General features: G+C 40.8%; 1 protein-coding gene across 1 annotated transcript in view; it reads right to left on the bottom strand.

Annotated features, from left to right (window-relative positions):
- Positions 1–18,240, bottom strand: part of NKAIN2 (Na+/K+ transporting ATPase interacting 2) — a 453,282-nt gene that overhangs the window by 14,384 nt on the left and 420,658 nt on the right. The window contains exon 6 of the mRNA XM_009999208.1: positions 10,366–10,426. Coding sequence (XP_009997510.1) covers positions 10,366–10,426 — 61 coding nt within the window. The remainder of the gene's footprint in view (positions 1–10,365; positions 10,427–18,240) is intronic.

Below are 18,240 nucleotides of genomic sequence, written 5' to 3'. Positions count from 1 at the left end.
ACTGCCAGGCACTTTGGGCTGCTCCTCTGCCTGTCCTCAGTGGGACCAAGTTGTCTCCTCCATCAAGGCCAAGCTACTCTCTCCCCCATTCACTGGGGTGAAGGAGATGCTCTCTGGGCACAGATTTGGAGGACCTGCTCCCAGAGGCTGCTGTCCACATTAAGCATGGAGTATCAATGACTGACTCACATCAAAATGAAGTATTTCACCGGCATCAAAACAAAACATGATGGTCTGCCTGAAGCCATTTTCCATTAAATTTTCATCTTGTGAAGCATCCCAGATTATGCTGATTTCTCCTCATTTCAAATATGAGTTTTGTTTAAGTGCCAAAACATCTCCATGGTCAGGAAGACTACATCCTATTCAGCTGCAGCAACAACCTGAGCATCTCTTCAAATAATCTGTGGCTTTTGTCAGAACTGTCACTAGCTACTGCCTCATTTCTGCTACCAGTTTAACACAAACATGTGGGACGTTGTTTCATGATCCAGACTTGTTTGTGTTTCCCTCTTCAAACAATTAATTCATGACAAGACTAGTAATATTTTCAAAATGTTTTGGTATGAATTGTATCTTTCTTCATAAAAGATATGTTAACACTTCATTCCCTTTTCACATGTACAGATCTTTTCCAATTCTTCTGCAACTTGTCTTTCTTGAAAAGATAAATCACAGGTAGCGAATAGTTAAACAAAAATCATGCAGTGTTAGTATATCCCCCTGGCTGTTAGGAGGCATTGATTTTATTAAGCAGTATCCTGTTGTGATGAGCTGCTGGAATGGAAATGTTACTTCCTTCAAGCTTTACATCTTTTTATTTAGACATTTTTTAGACTTGAGGTTGACAATCCCCACAAGAGGCGGTGATGGATGCAAGGGGAGTGGCAGCAAAGACAGTGAGGGAGAAGAGAAATTATCATAGATGGAGCCAGCACCACCACCATTTTCCCCATGTGATTTTATTTTTATATTTGCCTCATACCACAGCCCTGTCTCCTAGGGATTACTTGAACATCAACTTCATTAGTTACAAAGGCAGCAATCCATAACCAATTTTCTTTTCATGTCAAGCATGTTCATGTATAAACCCAGCCCTTTTGTTGGAAACATTTGCAATTAATCCCACAAACAAAGAACATGCAAATCCTACAGTCGACCCTAAGCAACCCATCTGACTCAAGGCCCTGACCACCATCCATTATACACTAAAATGAACTGAAATTCCCACTTTGAGTCTAACCTAATTTTGTAGTGATAATAGGCATGGATTCCCAAAAGGATTATGAGCATCTAGGTAGTAACATCCTAATTTCCTTTCCTGGTAAACGTTTTAAATAAGATTTTAGCACCAAAGGAAATTAACCTTTAAATTAATTGTAATTATAAAATGCCATCACTGATTTTGTCTTCAGACTAATTACTTGCTATTATTTAAACAAACTGCACCTCCTCTGGGCTTTAAGTTTGTTGCTTTCTCTGCAGTGCAGTGCCAAATGATCAAAGACCAGGCTGTGTAACTTCTGCCAAGCCCTGTGACACCTTGGACTGCTCAGGTCCATTTGCATCTCAAATGCAGCTGGTTTCAGTTGTCTTGTCTTCCTGCCATAGGCTTTCCCCCACTGTCCCCCCAAACTCCCCTGGTTCTTCAGCCTCACACGCAGCTCAAACATTTTCAGTTTGTGGTTTCTAACCAGAGAGCACGCCTTGTGGGATGCAAAGTGCCTGTGCTCTGCACCAGTGAGAATGAAATGTTCAACATCAGCCTTCTGCTCTGTGAAAGGTCCCCTCCAAGACAGGACATGACTGGAAATAATGACACAGGAACCAGATATTGGTATGTGCAAAAGGTTGATGCTGTACAGGCATCTCAGGGAATTTCCTAAAGGCTCCTGGTGGCACTGTGGCTCTCCAAGACAGCTCTCTTTAGGGTGACAAACATAAGGCAGTACCATGGAATTTCAAAGGCTTCTCTCCCTCCATGCTTGCGTCACCATCCTGACAGCTGAAGGCATCCCACTTTCTTCCCTTTGCTTTACTTAGTCATGTAGCAGTCATCACATGGAAATGGAAAAAGCTTCTAATTCAGCTGCAGGCTGTAAATCGGAGAGTTCAGCTGGGCAAAAACAAGATGTAGCTTCAGCTTTGGCAGCCTTTTAGCTTTTGTTCATTGAATTCTCATTCACAAATGACCTGTTCAACAGCTGGAGAGCAACTGTGTTGTAAATGTTGGTTGGTATTTGTTCGTACACTTGTTTGGTTCTGTGTTCCCTCTGTAGTCTGTCTAAACTGTCCTTAGTACAAACCAGGACCAACTAGTAAGACCAGTGATTCACCCCTGTTGTGAGAGAAGTGTCTACCACAGATAGGGCAAGTTGCTCTTCGGAGTTCCATCCCTGCCTCCATTGACTGATGGAAATCTTGCTTGCTAGTTTAAACTGCAGGCCTAATTACATGGGCATCTAGGTATGGGATATGGATATAATTTGCTACCACTTTGTCTTTGTTTTAGAGATTTTTAAGCAGGAAAGGAAGCAGAGGTATTATTTTTCTGTAGTGTCTTGCAAAACAGATTGTGAGAACCATTTGGCACAGATACAAAGTGATATTTTAGCATATTCTGCACTTCAATAGTGCCTTTCATCCCAGAAGCTCAGTTAAAAAGCAACACATCTGTGAGTTTGTCCCTGTCATTATTTCCCATTCTAAATGTGGGAAACAGAAGTTTGTAGAGGTTGAATAATGTACCCAGAGGTAGAAAGCAGCCTGTAACTGAGCTAAAAATAAAAGGCTTTTCTACCTATCCTAAATGTTTGTCAAAATTTCACACCTCTCACAACTAATGAATATAATATTATCTTTAAAAGAAAACCTTCGTTAAAAGACAATCTGACTCCCCAAGTCAGGCCAAAGATCCCAGAGTGGATTCTTGTTTGGCACTGAGTTTATTAGCACATAATTGCTATGTTGTTTTGCTCACCAGTAGATATCCCCTATCTGGGATATTGTCTTCCTGAATGTTTTCAGTAATTCAACTACAGTCTTGATTTGAGCTTTTAGGGTGTGTAAAATAATTTTAAAGGGTTATCTAGAGTTTACTTCTGTGTGAAACATGCCTAGAAGCTGGGCTCAAGGGAATACGCAGCAAAAAACTATTTAACACAGTTTCAATTTATTTTCCTTTGCAGTTTACCTGGAAACAATGCCAGGATGAAAGAAGATAGTGTATGTGCTAGAGTGAGATAGTGCAAAGGTTGTACCTCATGGTACTCAGGGCACAGTCAGATAGGCCATATTTACTCTCTCGTTGTCTTGGTATTGTATTATGGTAGGTAAATGCTTTTTATTCACCCTGTCTGGGTCTGCAAAGGAGCCTTCTGGATTAGGATTTCCCTGTGAGACACAGGCTGAATTGATCATAGAATCATAGAATCTTAGGGGCTGGAAGGGACCTCGAGAGATCATCTAGTCCAACCCCCCTGCCAGAGCAGGGTCACCTAGAGTACATCACACAGGAACTCATCCAGGTGGGTTTTGAATGTCTCCAGTGAAGGAGACTCCACAACCTCCCTGGGCAGTCTGTTCCAGGGCTCTGTCACTCTTACAGTAAAAAATTTTTTTCAGATATTCACCTTGAACCTCCTATGCTCCAATTTACACCCATTACCCCTTGTCCTATCACTGGTCCTCACTGAGAAAAGCCTAACTCCATCCCCCTGACACTCACCCCTTACATATTTGTAAACATTGATGAGGTCGCCCCTCAGTCTCCTTTTCTCCAAGCTAAAGAGACCCAGCTCCCTCAGCCTTTCCTCATAAGGGAGATGTTCCACTCCCTTCATCATCTTCGTAGCTCTGCGCTGGACTCTTTCGAGCAGTTCCCTGTCCTTCTTGAACTGAGGGGCCCAGAACTGGACACAATACTCCAGATGTGGCCTCACCAATGCAGAATAGAGGGGGAGGAGAACCTCTCTTGACCTACTAACCACACCCTTTCTAATGCACCCCAGGATGCCATTGGCCTTCTTGGTAACAAGGGCACATTGCTGGCTCATGGTCATCCTCCTGTCTACCAGGACCCCCAGGTCTCTTTCACCTACACTACTCTCCAGCAGTTCAGCCCCCAACCTGTACTGGGACATGGTGTTGTTCTTCCCCAAATGTAAAACTCTGCACTTCCCCTTGTTGAATTTCATCATGTTTCTCCCCGCCCAACTCTCCAACCTATCTAAGTCTCTCTGAATGGCAGCACAGCCTTCTGGTGTGTCAGCCACTCCTCCCAGCTTAGTGTCATCAGCAAACTTGCTGAGGGTACATTCTATACCCTCATCCAGGTCGTTGATGAAGATGTTGAACAACACCGGTCCCAGTACCGACCCCTGTGGGACTCCACTAGTCACACACCTCCAACCAGATTCTGCCCCATTGACTACAACTCTCTGACTCCTTCCTTTCAACCAGTTCCTAATCCACCTCACTTCCTGATCACCAAACCCATACCTGATCAACTTTTCTACAAGGATGCTGTGGGAGACGGTGTCAAATGCTTTACTGAAATCAAGATAAACCACATCTACCGCTCTACCATCATCTATCCACCTAGTAATTTCCTCATAGAAGGCTATGAGGTTAGTCAAACATGATTTACCCTTGATAAAACCATGTTGACTGCTCTTGATGACCCCCATGTCCTTGATGTGCCTGGAGATAGTGCCAAGAACAAGTTGTTCCATCACCTTTCCAGGGATGGAGGTGAGGCTGACCGGTCTATAGTTACCCGGGTCCTCCTTCTTGCCCTTCTTGTAGACTGGAGTGACATTTGCTATCCTCCAGTCCTCAGGCACCTCACCTGTTGCCCATGACTTACTGAAGATGATGGAGAGTGGCCTAGCAATGACCTCCGCCAGCTCCCTCAGCACCCTTGGGTGCATTCCATCTGGACCCATTGATTTATGGATGTCCAGATTACTCAACTGATCCCTAACCCAATCCTCATCTACCATGTCAAACTCTTCCTCTATCTTGACTTCTTCTGGGGCTATATGAATCTGGGGCTCATAGGGAGACCCTGCAGGAGTGAAGACAGAGGCAAAGAAGGCATTCAGCACCTCTGCCTTCTTTATATCCTCTGTCACCAGGGCTCCCACCTCATTCCTCAATGGGCCAATATTGCCTCTATTGCTAGTTTTGCTAGCTATGTATTTGAAAAAGCCCTTTCTATTATCCTTAACCTGACTTGCAAGGTTAAGTTCCAAGGAGGCCTTAGCTTTCCTAATTGCCTCCCTACATCCTCTGACAACAGTCCTATATTCCTCCCACGTGACCAGCCCCTCCTTCCATGATCTGTAGATTTTCCTTTTCCACTTAAGTTTGCCCAGTAGTTCCTTCTTTAACCATGCAGGTCTCCTAGCACCCTTACTAGATTTCCTAACCATTGGGACGCTCTGATCCTGTGCTTGCAAGAAGTGGTCCTTGAATGTTGACCAGCTATCTTGAGCTCCTTTATCTTCTAGCACCCTGTCCCATGGGATTTCCCTTAATAGATGATTGAGGAGACCAAAGTTTGCCCTGTGGAAGTCCAGGGTTCTGGTCCTGCTGGGTATTTTGTTCCTTCCACACAGGATCCTGAACTCCACCATCTCATGATCACTGCAGCCAAGGCTGCCATTGACCACCACTGCTTCAACAAGGCCCTCCTTGCTGGTTAGTACAAGATCCAGCAGCGCTCCTCTTCTAGTCGGCTTGTCCACCATTTGCATTAAGAAGTTATCATCAATGCACTGGAGGAACCTCCTAGACTGTGAAAGGCTGGCTGTGTGAGTCTTCCAGCAGATATCAGGGTAGTTGAAATCTCCCATGAGGACCAGGGACTGTAGTTGTGAGGCTGCTTTCAGTTGCCTGTAGAAAGCCTCATCAACCTCCTCACCTTGATCAGGAGGTCTGTAGTAGACCCCCACAACTGTGTCACCCGCACCTGCTTGCCCCTTAATTCTTACCCACAGACTTTCAACTTGCCCCTCATCAGCCCCTGCACGAAACTCAATACATTCTAGTTGCTCTCTCACATAAAGAGCAACTCCACCACCTCGCTTCCCTGCCCTGTCTTTCCTAAAAAGCACTGGGCTGGGATTCCTTCTCAGCCAAAACTGTCTCTCTAAGAGCAAGCTAGTCCCCTTTCTCTCAACAGAACCTCCAAGGCAAGTGCAGATTTCCCACTTCCATAACCCAGGTTTCTTTTTTTCATTTCATACAGACAAAAACCCCAGGAGGACGCTGCTTTGCTGCTTAGATTCCAGGGCTTTCCACAAAACACCTGTATATTTATAACATTTTCAAAAATACATTTACTTTTCTCTTATTAAGTCAGCAGCAGCTTTTAGCAGGGATCCAAATTGTTAGTGAAAAAACACACATTAAATGAATATTTCGATGTTATTAAAAATAATGTGCAGTCTTTAAAAAATGCAGCCCTAATACGATTTTGGAAAACAAATGAGGAGCTCCAGTAAGTTTACAACCATTGAATGCCTCCAAGTAATGATTGTTGCTGACATTTTCATGGTTTATTTTTAATTGCTGCAGCTAATAACGATAATGAGGGAGGAATGACCATGGCTTAGGCGTAGCAGTGGCAACAGTGAAAGAGAGTGTTGAGTAGGCAGCAGCCCTGCTGAGCACCCATCCTGCCTCGCCTTTCCCAGATGGAGACCTGAGGTGCTCAAAGCCTTAGAGTTCTTCCTGCCTCTGCAGCCACAGGGAAGAGAATGCAGGAGGGACCTTTGGGAGTGACAAACCACTGACAAGAGAAGACACCCTTGTCTGAGCCTTGCAGATGGGTGCTGCAGTTTGGCTCTTGGTACCATCAGCGTTAGAGCACTGCTTGGGACTGTACCAGGAGAGGAGGCAGCTTCCTCTTTAATCCTTGGTGCAAGATTAACCCAAATCACACTGTTCTCATGAAAGGCAGTGTAGACCAGTGCTTTGATTTAGGGGGCCTGCGGCTGGATTTATTTGGTGTTTGAGAAATTAAAACCTCTAGACTTGCTGATTCAGCCATAATTATGAGTCTGATTTGATCACTGTATTGTTCCATTCTTAATCCTTTAGTGAAGTTAGAACAGGTTAATCTTAGTGAAATGTTTGCTTAATTCTACCCTTGCTCATTTGTTCTCTTAATAAAATCTGCGTAAAGAATGGAGAAATAGTAATTCTTTCAGCTTGTTCCAATTACTCTGAGAGCAAAGCTAATTCAGCTGAAGCAGCTTAAGAGCAACTTGATTGTGTTTCTACAGTTGAGGCTGTCTGCCAACAGAAGATGAGGCACCTTCTCTGCTTTGGAGCAGTGCCAATGTGTTTCTCTGGTTAAAATCTGGAGTATACCCATGTCGGGCTCTTGCATGACCTTTTCTCTAGTTTCCTGCCTTGCTGCACACTCCTGTCAGGCTCTTTTTCTCCTCTTCTGGGCTGCTGTTGCATCCACAGCCTACTAGCAAGTGAAATAAATGGAATTGAGTGTATGGGTATTCACCACATATATTGTGAGAAGCAAAAGGCCTTTTCTGTTGGCTCTGTCTCATCAGAAAAGGCTTTTTCAACTGTCTTTTTCTCATCAGACAGGACTTATGGCTAAATGCCCATTAGTTGTGACCCACTATGGTTTTTCTTGTGGTCCTCTGTGATTGGTTGTGAGGCATCCCATTTTTATAGGCATGAGTGGTCCTGAAAACCAGAGATCTAAATTTCTGCTGCAATGTCAGTGAATATAGAGGTGGGTAAGAAGACAGCAGTGTCCCTCTGATGTCCTTCACAGAACACTTCAGAAGCTGGCAAAACAGGGCAGTGGTGGAGAGTTAATTTGTGGTGACTGGTTTTACCAGAGGATCTTTCAAAGCTGACACCTTTTCAGCACACAGAGGAATGACCAGCTGCCAAACTGTATGCAAGCACAAATCTAGCCTCACTCCTTACTTGGGTAGGGATGCTAAGCAAGGGTTAGTGGGCAGCAGAGTAAGGCTTTTTTCTTATATGCTAGAAGTCCAGCAAGTCTGGAGGAGGGAGTACACTGTAGTTGGGAGGAGTGTCTTCAACCCACTATGCCAAAGAGCTTGCTCCCATAGCAGCATGCAGTGAGGAACTGAAAGTGGAAAAAAAAGACTATAGGGAGAGAAGCATAGCTAGCAGATCTAGATCAACCTCAAGATCAAAGACTGGCACATGCAGAAAGGTCCAGCAGTGGCTCTGGGACATATTCCACTTTTCCTGAAATCTTTCCTCCTTCACACTCAGTCATCTGCATGAGATGACCCCATCTGTGAAGATAATGAAAAAGCTATGCTTGGGTATCTTCCTCTGGAGCATTCCATAAGGGATCCATACTTCTCAGAGGAGTGCAATGGATGTGTTGCTAAAAGGGAGGGAAAAGGCAAGAAAGCATATCTAACTGGAAATAAAATAATCCAAAATGAAACCTGAGCAGGGAGTATCTGTATGAACTGCAGCCCCCAACTGTCACAGTGAGCAGTCAGAGGTATCATGGTGAATGCCTAAGCAGAGAGAACTAGAATAATTCTTACTCTCTGCTAAATGCAGCCTCTCAGGAGAAATGAGAGCTGCTTTAATTTGATGATACCTTGAGAGGTCAAATCTGATCTGAACATTATGACAGTGTTGGGACAAGCCAGTCACAGAAGTTTCCTTTTTCTCTTTTTTTTTTTTTGTCCAGCCATGCTTCCAGATCTCAGCAGAGATGAAGCTGCTGGGCCTGAGCTGGTGCTGGCTCCGTTGCTCTGGGTGGGGGGTTAATTCCGGTACCTCGGGCAGATGCTCACAGATGGGTAAGATGGCTCTTTGGCTGGAAGAGGATCCTGGCTGGAGTATATTAACAAAGTAATAAAAGCCTCAAAATAGGCTAGATGATGGCAAGAAAAGGTTCAAGGAAGCATGACAATCTGTGACTCTGAACAATAGGAAACTTGTGCCGCAGTGAGCAGGAAATAATACCATATTGGCTGCAGTGCTCTGCTGCCAGGAATGATGCTTTACAGACCACAGGAGAAATCTCTCAAATGTGCTCTTACTTCTGCACTTGTTTGTTGAGCCAAATCACAAGTTCTTTCCCTGCCTCTTACTTATATCATGCCCTAAAGCATTGCAAAAGACCGAAAAAAATATGTAAGCTCTTAGAAGAAGTATAGAATGATATTAAACAGGATTTCATTTTGGGGCAAGGAATCACTCTCTTCCTGTTCTGTGGAGAGTGAATGTACTTAATGGGAATGTAGGAGAAAGCACATATTAGTATGCCCTTCCCTAAAAAAACAGGACTTATTTGTCACATACACGTGCTCCACACACCTGTCTCAGAGTCTTCTTTGCCTTGACAGAAACACAAAGGCAACTGAAACAAGCATAGTCAGAAAGACCTCTGAAGTCTGGCTTGATTTTGGCATTAAATCTTCCCTTGACGGCTCACAGTGACACTATATTGCCGATAGATTATAGATTTGCAGCTATTTCCCATGCAGGAGAGCACACAAAGGAGCACCCTCCAGCCCTAGCAGCACTCTCAATCAAATAAAAACTCTTTATCTTCCTGTTGTAGAGCTCTCTCTAGGATCCATGTATATTTTATCAAAGTTACCTGCAGCTCTGATACTTGTTTCTAAAGTGTTTTAGTATGAATCCCAAGATATACTGTAATACTGCAGTGGCCCTTTCTAAAAATATCAAGGTTAGAGAAAAAATGAAATGGCTTGACTCCACAGCATGTAATAAGAGCAAATTCTGCTCAACAGGCTTCTATTGATATAAATAAGCAGAAGAAACACAAACATACATCTATATGAAATCCTTTCACTCCTTGTAATTGTACCCTGGGAGCTGTAGGAACAAAAAGGAGCTCCACAGTTTCACCTCTCATAAATGAAGGTCCTGCAATGATCTAAAACTATTTTTATTTTTTTTTCTTCCAGAAGTGCTTTTACAGGAGAGCAACAGAAGAGCTATACCTTCAGTAACCAATTACTGTGAAGAGAGTTTAAACAATCTGGAAAAAGAAAAGGCTTGTATTTGCCAGTTGGGATTCTTGCTTTTTTTAATTTTATGTAGTAAGCTAAGGTGTGAGAAAAAAAATTGCTATGATATTTTCAGAAGAAAAGAAAATGTATTTTTTAAAGTTGCATTTCATGAGTCTTTTGTCTTTAGGGCATTTGCAAATATTAGATCAAGAAGGATGGACAGAAAGCACATTCTGGCTACAGTATAAGGCATTTAGGTTGAAGTCAGCAAAAGCCAGCACAGTGAATGGGTGATTTTGATTTTAAAAAAAAGAGTCCATTTTGTATGTAATAAAGCTTTAGTACTTACAGCTGTCCTCTTCTTCAGTAATACATTTCACAACATAACAGGCATAGATGAAGCCCGCCAGCTGAAACAAAATGTAATAGCATTAGATGTAAAGCAAATACAATAGAAAAATTAGAGCTGGTTTTAGAAAAAGCAACAACAGAAAGAGAAATAACAACATTCACCAGACACTTTTTGATGAGGTAATGATAATTCCTCACAACAGTTTGGTAATTTTAATTGGAAATAGTAGTTATATTTTCATCATTCTTGAAAAGCAAAACTTCAATAAGACTTGCAAAAATAAAAAAAATATTCCATTATTGAATTGACTTCTTTTTAGTTATCGAAAACTGAAAAACCAAATGAGTGGTTGGATGGAAGGACCTTTAGCCACTGAAAATGTCAATATTTCTGTCAAAATTAGACTTTTTTATCCAACAAAACCTGACCTGCTAGCAGAACTCATTTTTTTTTAGCAGAACCTTGCCAGGAAAACTGAGGATGAATTTAGTGCACTTCTAAACTGGCTTCATAATGATATTTTATCACTTGAGATTAGGGCTGTGGATTAGTGCGAGTTGTTCCTGCATCTGCAATAGCCCCCAAGCCTCAAGACAAAATCAGAAGTTTGGATGGGTCTGAATGTGTTTACATCAGCACCTCATGCTGCAGCTGGCAAATTTGTATCTTGTTTCTTGCTTTTTTCTTTTCAGCACATGCCCAGAAATGAATTGTGAACAAAAGCAACAGGATTTAAAGAAAATGAAAATCTGGATTGGTTCTTCAGTACCATGGCAGATTCCATATTTTACACTATCACCTGAAAAAAACAAAATGGAATAAATGGGAAATATCTCACATGCCATGGGACAAGCATCACATGAACCCTCTGCTAGTCCCTCCACCAAGTTCTGTCATGACTGAGGAATGACACCAGAAGCAACAGAACAAATACTGGAGCAGCAGCATGTGCCATGTATTGTGTGCTTTACAAACCTTCCCTTACATGTAGGTCTGGAGACTTTACTGATTGCCATCCAACCCTTTTTCATCCTTTAGCTCACTGCTGAAGTTTGCGTGGTAGGAAGTCAAAAGAATTCAGGTTGTTTGATCTCTTCATAGTGAAAAATGAGCTATGCTGTCAAAAAGTGTTATTCTGTACAGGTCACCTCACAGAGATCTTTTTATGAGCTATAAACCCAACTGTAGACTTTGGGAACTAGTTCCTTATGTGGATAATGAAATTGCCTAAAGGCTCCAGCCAGGACAGAGCTGTCTGTGTGCATAGTGCAAAACCCATAATCTCCAGGAGATGAGGGAGATGATGATCTTCATTTCAGACAAAGTAATCAGTAGGTCAGGTGGTTAAAAGGGGGAAATCAGAGAGAAGGCCATGTAATGTTATGAATGTCAGTTAGTGCAGATGGATTTTTTTAACTAATTCAAGGCACACCTACAATCACTGCAGGGTTCTGGGTTCTTAGAGCCCTTAATATTACCTGTATCCATTAAATACAAACAGATCCATGCTGTTTCCTATTGGCTTCATACATGAGGCAGTGACTGTGCCTAATTTACTGCACAGATCTCCCTAGTATTTCTGTTACTTTTCTATGCAGATAGCTCTCCATACCAACAAATGAATGTCATCTTCTAACATCTATATGGATGAGACATGGCTAATGGAAAAAGGAAAAGGCCAGCCCAGAGACATTTCTGACAAGATCAAGACTTGGAGACCATGCAGCAGCCAGCATAGATGTTGTCTGCTAACAGCTTAAGTTCCTGTTGGGAGCTCAGGAGCTGCATTACTAAATCACTGCTTTTGTTGTCTACTATATATCTGCCTCATAGTGGTGCTAGGAAGATTTTACACCTGGGAAAGATGAAATGTTCACTGCTGGACACAAAGAATGTCCTGTACCAAGAACAGTGGCATTCAGCTAATATCAGCATTTCATCTCTGTTTTATTGGATCACTCTTTGGTTTCTTGGCTTCAAGACAAAGGGCTAATTTGCTCCACTGACTTATGCCCTGTATAACCCCATTGACTTCAATGACATTACATGAGGTTTAATTCAGCAACAAATTATGCCCAGAAAGGTTGTTCATAAACGGTTCTGTTCTTGGATATGAACCCTGACTCTAATAGTTTATTTGTTCTCTTTTTACAGACCATCAGATCCAAGATAGCTGAATAGTTGCATCTCTAGTAGGACATGGTGCTGGCAAAGTTTTTCTTGCAGTACAGTTCAGTAATTTACTATCTGCTAAAACACCACCAGTTCACATACTATTAACTAAGCTTCTCTCACAAAGCACAGCAGTTTCACAAACAATACCTACAACTGATCTTTTAATTGTATTCAGTTACATCCCTTAAATGTCTAGGGAACTCCTTTGATATAAAAGTAAATCCTACAACATTTTATCAGATGAGCCCGCTGATTAAAAGTGTGCCTTAAAGCTGGAAGTTGTTCTGTTTTAAATACAAATGGAAGTTTGTTTCCCATGAGATTATCAGAGTTCATAAAATAAACCTTTTCTTCTCCCACATTTATCTAACCCTTTGCTTGGTACCCATAATAATTTTGGTTTAATTTTAACATCACATGAGTTTATGAGTCTATTAGTCTTCCTCTTTTTTAACCAAGGAATTTATTAGTTCTGATACAGTGACAGCCATTCAAGATTTATCTTTTAATTGCATCAGCCATAGGGGACATTCACTGAGAGCTGATATTTAGAACAGAAAGTGGTAGTTTTTGTTTTGAGGACAGTAAGTGGCCTGAGCCCATGGTGACTATAGAGACCCCTGGGCTGGAGACAAGGAACGTGCTTCTTCCTCAGTGGACTCATGTTTCCTGTAGGAAGAGCACAGCTCATCTATGCATGTAGCAGAGATTTCTTGGGGATGAGTCAGCTAAAATTTTTACTGAATTTCCACATGGAGAAAGGACTTTAAAAAAAACCAACAACTATCAACTTTGTTATACTGCAAGATGCATTTCTTTGACCTTTTTTTTTCTATAAGAAAAACACACTGCCATGTACCTACGTACAGAACAAAATAAATTCTAAACAAAACTCTCCACTGAACACACTCCTCTCCCCGGAGAAGATGAGAGAAAAAAAATACAAACCCCAACAGTAGACATTAGTCACATCACTTAATATTTTTCTGGGAAGCCCTGAAACAGTGCAGTGCTGAGTGCAGTATGAGACTTATACACACAGAGCAGAGTCCTCCTTATTCAGTATCTCAGGAAGTTTTTTGTTTTAGGAAGGGAAGGAACCCTCAGACATAGAAAAGAGAAAGAGTATGACTGCCTTAGAAAATTGGTTTAAAACTAGAAAAGCTATATTGAAAACTCATATTCCTTTGCATATCCCCACCCCCTTTCTTAAATTTGTATTAACTGAGCTTTCTTTCATAAACCATGTAGCAATGAACAAAAAACAAAGCCAAACCAAACCAAAACAAAAATAAATAGGTGCAATAAAGAGAAGATGGAATCTGGATCCCACATTCATCCAGATTAGGTGTCTACATCTGTCCTATTCACATTTTAATGCTGTAGTACAGGTCTCTAGAGGAGAAGGAACAATTAACGACACTCTGGCTCATTTATACATGTAGTGATTATTGCCTGCATGTTTTTATGAACCTCATTTTCTGAAGCTTGAAAAAATCTACTTTCTAGCTTTCCCTGATATGTCTATACCTGAGTATGAATTAAAGTTGCTCCTCTAAAAGTGACACATTGCCCATTGCTGCACCAGGTCCCTGGCTGTTACTTAGATGGAATCTGATGACCACTTTTATTTACAATGACCTCAAATGCTTAAATTTTATTTTATTTTTTTTCATCTAAAAACATCTTCATAAACACATTCCTTCTGCCAAGAAAAAAAGAGGTGGAGCAAAAATCTAAAATAAATCAGCAATATAGCAGAATTACTGAAGGTTTGGCAATGAGATTACTTATGGAATTAAGTTAATGCAACTTAATGTCTTATTATAGCCCTATAATGCAAACAAAAACGTTGATAGGATATTCCCTACCCAAGTCAATGGTGTCCTGTTACACTGATAGAGACCCTTAGCAAATCCTGAGTTTTCTGTGAGTGAACTTCTAGACTTGCTCAAAATGTCAAGTGCTGTGATCAAAGTTTATCAGAATTGGTATTGATCAAAATCCTGTCTTACTACTTTTTCCCCCTTCTTTTATGGAGATGAATGTTTTCATACACTGCAAATAACACTAAACTTGGGAAAAAAGCTGTTATATGAAAACCCATCAATCCTGGTCAAGGCCCCCACCTTTCTCTTGTAAAGCAATATATATATAGATAATTACGAGGAGTTATCTTTATTAAGCTGGACACCTGAAACAAAAGAATGACAGCAAGGAAGAAACAAATACTAAAAGTGGGTGAGATCTGAATGGGTTAAGGTGATGAGAAGAAGGCTCAAGATGAAGATGAATGAGTTAAGGGTTAGGGAAACAGTACATGGTCTTGCCTTCATTGAATAAGTGTGTTTTACTCTATAACTTTTTTTTTATATGTCAGAAGAAATGGACTTTAGTCTTAAAAAACACAAGCCCATTGTGTTTTTTTGTGAAAAGATGTCCCAGCATCTTCTGAAACAGCTGAAGATTGTGTATATACTTTTAATTTTAAAATTTTTGCAGGATTCTACAAACACTGTGGTTTCAACACCTGAGAAAAACATGAGCTAGTTCAAGCAATAATAATGCAGATTTACATGTAAGTTACTTTTGGCCCTGGGAAATTTTTATTGCAAAATTGTGATGTTATATCTCTACTCATGTGCAATTCAATAATCTTTCTTAAGCTTACTGCACATATAAAGCCTTCAGAATGTTATGCATTTAAGGAACAGTGTTTCTTTAAAACTGATTTTTGAAGGCTGGAGGTATATATATACACATTATGAGCAACTGAAGAACTAGACAATTACTATCTAGAAAGCGTCCAGTGTACTGATTCTCAGAAAAATCATACTCATTATTTAGCAGAAAAGGTGAGACAGAGACCTTTCTCTCAGTATCTGTAGAATTAAGTCAGTGTCATGAGGGTTCTAAAGCTTCTCCCTGCAAAAACCTTTTCAAGAATGATTTCAGTGCCTGTAGCAGTACCATGTTCGTGAGTGGACATCAACGCTAGAGTTTTATATAATGCTTAAGCTATGTTCCATGGAAACTACTCTGTTGAGGGACACCTTTATTTGTGCTTGCGTTTAACATGATGAAAACTCTGTAATTCTTCAAAGTTTCAGTGTATTTAATCATAAAAGGAACATCAGAAAACTATTGATTTCAGGCCAGATTTCTGATGGGGAACGTTGGCAGTGTATCCTTGAAGTAATTTTTCTACAGAATTAACTATCTGTGTGCTTTCTGAAAAGAAGAATTCATTACTATGGCCAAGTAACTTTATTGTGAACAATAAAATAATTATTAAAGAAAGACAGTGTTAAACTGTCATGTTCATAATAATATTTAGAGGCCAATTGGGAAATTTAAAATCAAAACATAATTTCTTAGCCTATGTGATTGTCAAATTCTTTTTATTTCTTAAGCTGAAAGCTGCTTCAGAAGTTTTTGATTTTTCCTTTCACCAGGCACAGTAAAAACATGAATTATAAATACAGATAAACCTAGATACATTGGAAAATAGAAATGTGATAAAAATTGCATTTATTTCAATGAGAACATCATAATCTTTTTAATATCAGCTGTCTAGAAGGTGCTCAGCATAAAGTCAGTCTTTACTTCTCAGTGGACTATTACGTTTCTGGAGATTTACTTTTGAATAAGCATTTGAAGCTGATGGTGAAGGGCAGCTAGAATGCTTTCGTTTGAAATGCTGCTGGGCACTTGAGACTGGTTCTGCCTTGCTCAGGGCAGCCATTCCCTCAGTGTTTTCTCTGGCTAGCTTTTTCACCTGATGAATTGAAGAGACCACAAGGGCACTGAAAATCACAGCACTGTGGTTTGTCAGATAAGAGCTGGGCAAAACTTTAACACCAGTAGCAAGCAAGAGATATTTACCTGTTTTGAAGCTGTATTATGGACACCCAGCTTGACCTAAATTTCCTGAAAGTTTAGGAAGACTTTTCTGCAGATCTGAACGAAAACTTGCTACAAATCTTCCTAGGTATTTCAGTGTGACCACATGACATTTGCTGCATTCTCATGATTTCATCTCACAGCTAATGTGTAGGATAATATTTTTCCTGCTTCAGACATCAAATACAACCCAAAATACAGGAGTCACCAGGTTGTATGAGACGGAACCAGGGATTTCTTGTTGCTGACCTCTGTGTTAACCAAACTGCAGAGCATCGTGTAGATCCAGGCTCAGTACTGAACCCTCAGGAGGCTGAAACAGGTATGTCTCAAGGGGCAGAGAGGAGGCCACAGGAGGCTCATCTGTGTTGGTTCCCAGATCACAGCTTAGAGCAATTATAGGACTGGGAAGCCAGGGAGGGAAATTCTTCACCAAGTGCATTCAGCAGATACTGGCTGCAGCTCAAGTGCAGACTGAAGGCATTGATGCTGCAAAAAAAGCCCTGCTAAAACCCAGAAAACTTTTAATTTTCACTTTTCTGCTTTTGTAGAATTGTCTCCTCTTTACATATTCTCACTTGATGGGGGCTAAAGGATATATTTGGTTACATATTTTTGTTAATTCCATCCAAACTGAGGCTGTGGGAAGTTCTGAAAATGGAAAAGTGTATTTCTCTGTTTCCTCTCATGGCATAGTTCTGAAACCCAATTTGTCAGTGTTAGAGCTCTGGTTGTACAGGGGTCAACAGTGTGCAGTGACTGCTGTTCACATCAAAGGGATTTAGCCATTAGAGCTGTGCAGATTGGGAAAAATCATCCCATTTATTTTTAAAACAAGGCCAGCTGCCTCTATTCAATTGCCAACAGCAAAACAACAAAACAAAGAATGAAGTTGAAACAAAAAAATAGAGAAGGCTATAAAATATTTAACACACTGGTCATTCTGTTAATAATAGTAATGGATTATTAAAGCACAAGTGTATATGTGTCAGGATGTGAGCATTGCTCTGAAAGTTTGACAGCAAGAAAACTTATGTAAAAAAAATGTTGGAGCTTTCCCGCTCTCTTTTCTTCTGGGAATGCTTTGGAATGGTTTAATTGTCTGGCTTTGGTATCTCACTGCCTTTGGCAGCAGTAGCTTTTCTTATCATTGTGTCTAACTGTGTGTCACCTTTTCTAGACAGACATAGGATTAGGATAAGAAAAATTGGTTCTTTATGCTGCAAATCTAACAAAGCCACAGACTGCTCACAGCTCACCAACTGAATGCCTAGCATTTAAAATTGAACTGCATTAGGTGAAACAGCTGATTAAAAATGCTACTCACTCTTCTGAGGGGCAGTAGGAAAAAAAAATGCATGTTTGAAGTTTGTGCAGATTGTATAGGGGAAAATATTTTGATGGTACAAGAGAACTCTGAATTCCTGGTAAACAAACACATATGAGTGCTTCTGTTCAGTGAAAACCCGTCCCTCCATGTTGAGGCACCCATATGGCAAGTGAACCTCGATGATGTGAGTGTGAACACCAGGCCCTCAGATGTAGGAAACAGAAGCACTCAGAGGATAGTAAGTTGAGGATGAGAAAGTGAGTTATATGTTGTTGTGTCTGCCAGCTTCTCAGGATTGTGGTCAAGCATGAAAATTCTCTAAAGTTCACAAGGGAAGCACAAGGAATTTGCTCTTCTCCATCATTACATATTAGATTAAGTTAGAGCAATGCTGTCACATAAATGGCAAGAGCCAGAACATATCATCAGAGGTGAGAGAGACTTTCCAGCAGCAACTGACTCTT

This window comes from Chaetura pelagica, unplaced genomic scaffold (assembly GCF_000747805.2).
Source record: "Chaetura pelagica isolate M959 unplaced genomic scaffold, ChaPel_1.0 scaffold90, whole genome shotgun sequence".
Taxonomy (NCBI): Eukaryota; Metazoa; Chordata; class Aves; order Apodiformes; family Apodidae; genus Chaetura; species Chaetura pelagica.
This window is presented reverse-complemented; position numbering and strand designations above follow the sequence as displayed.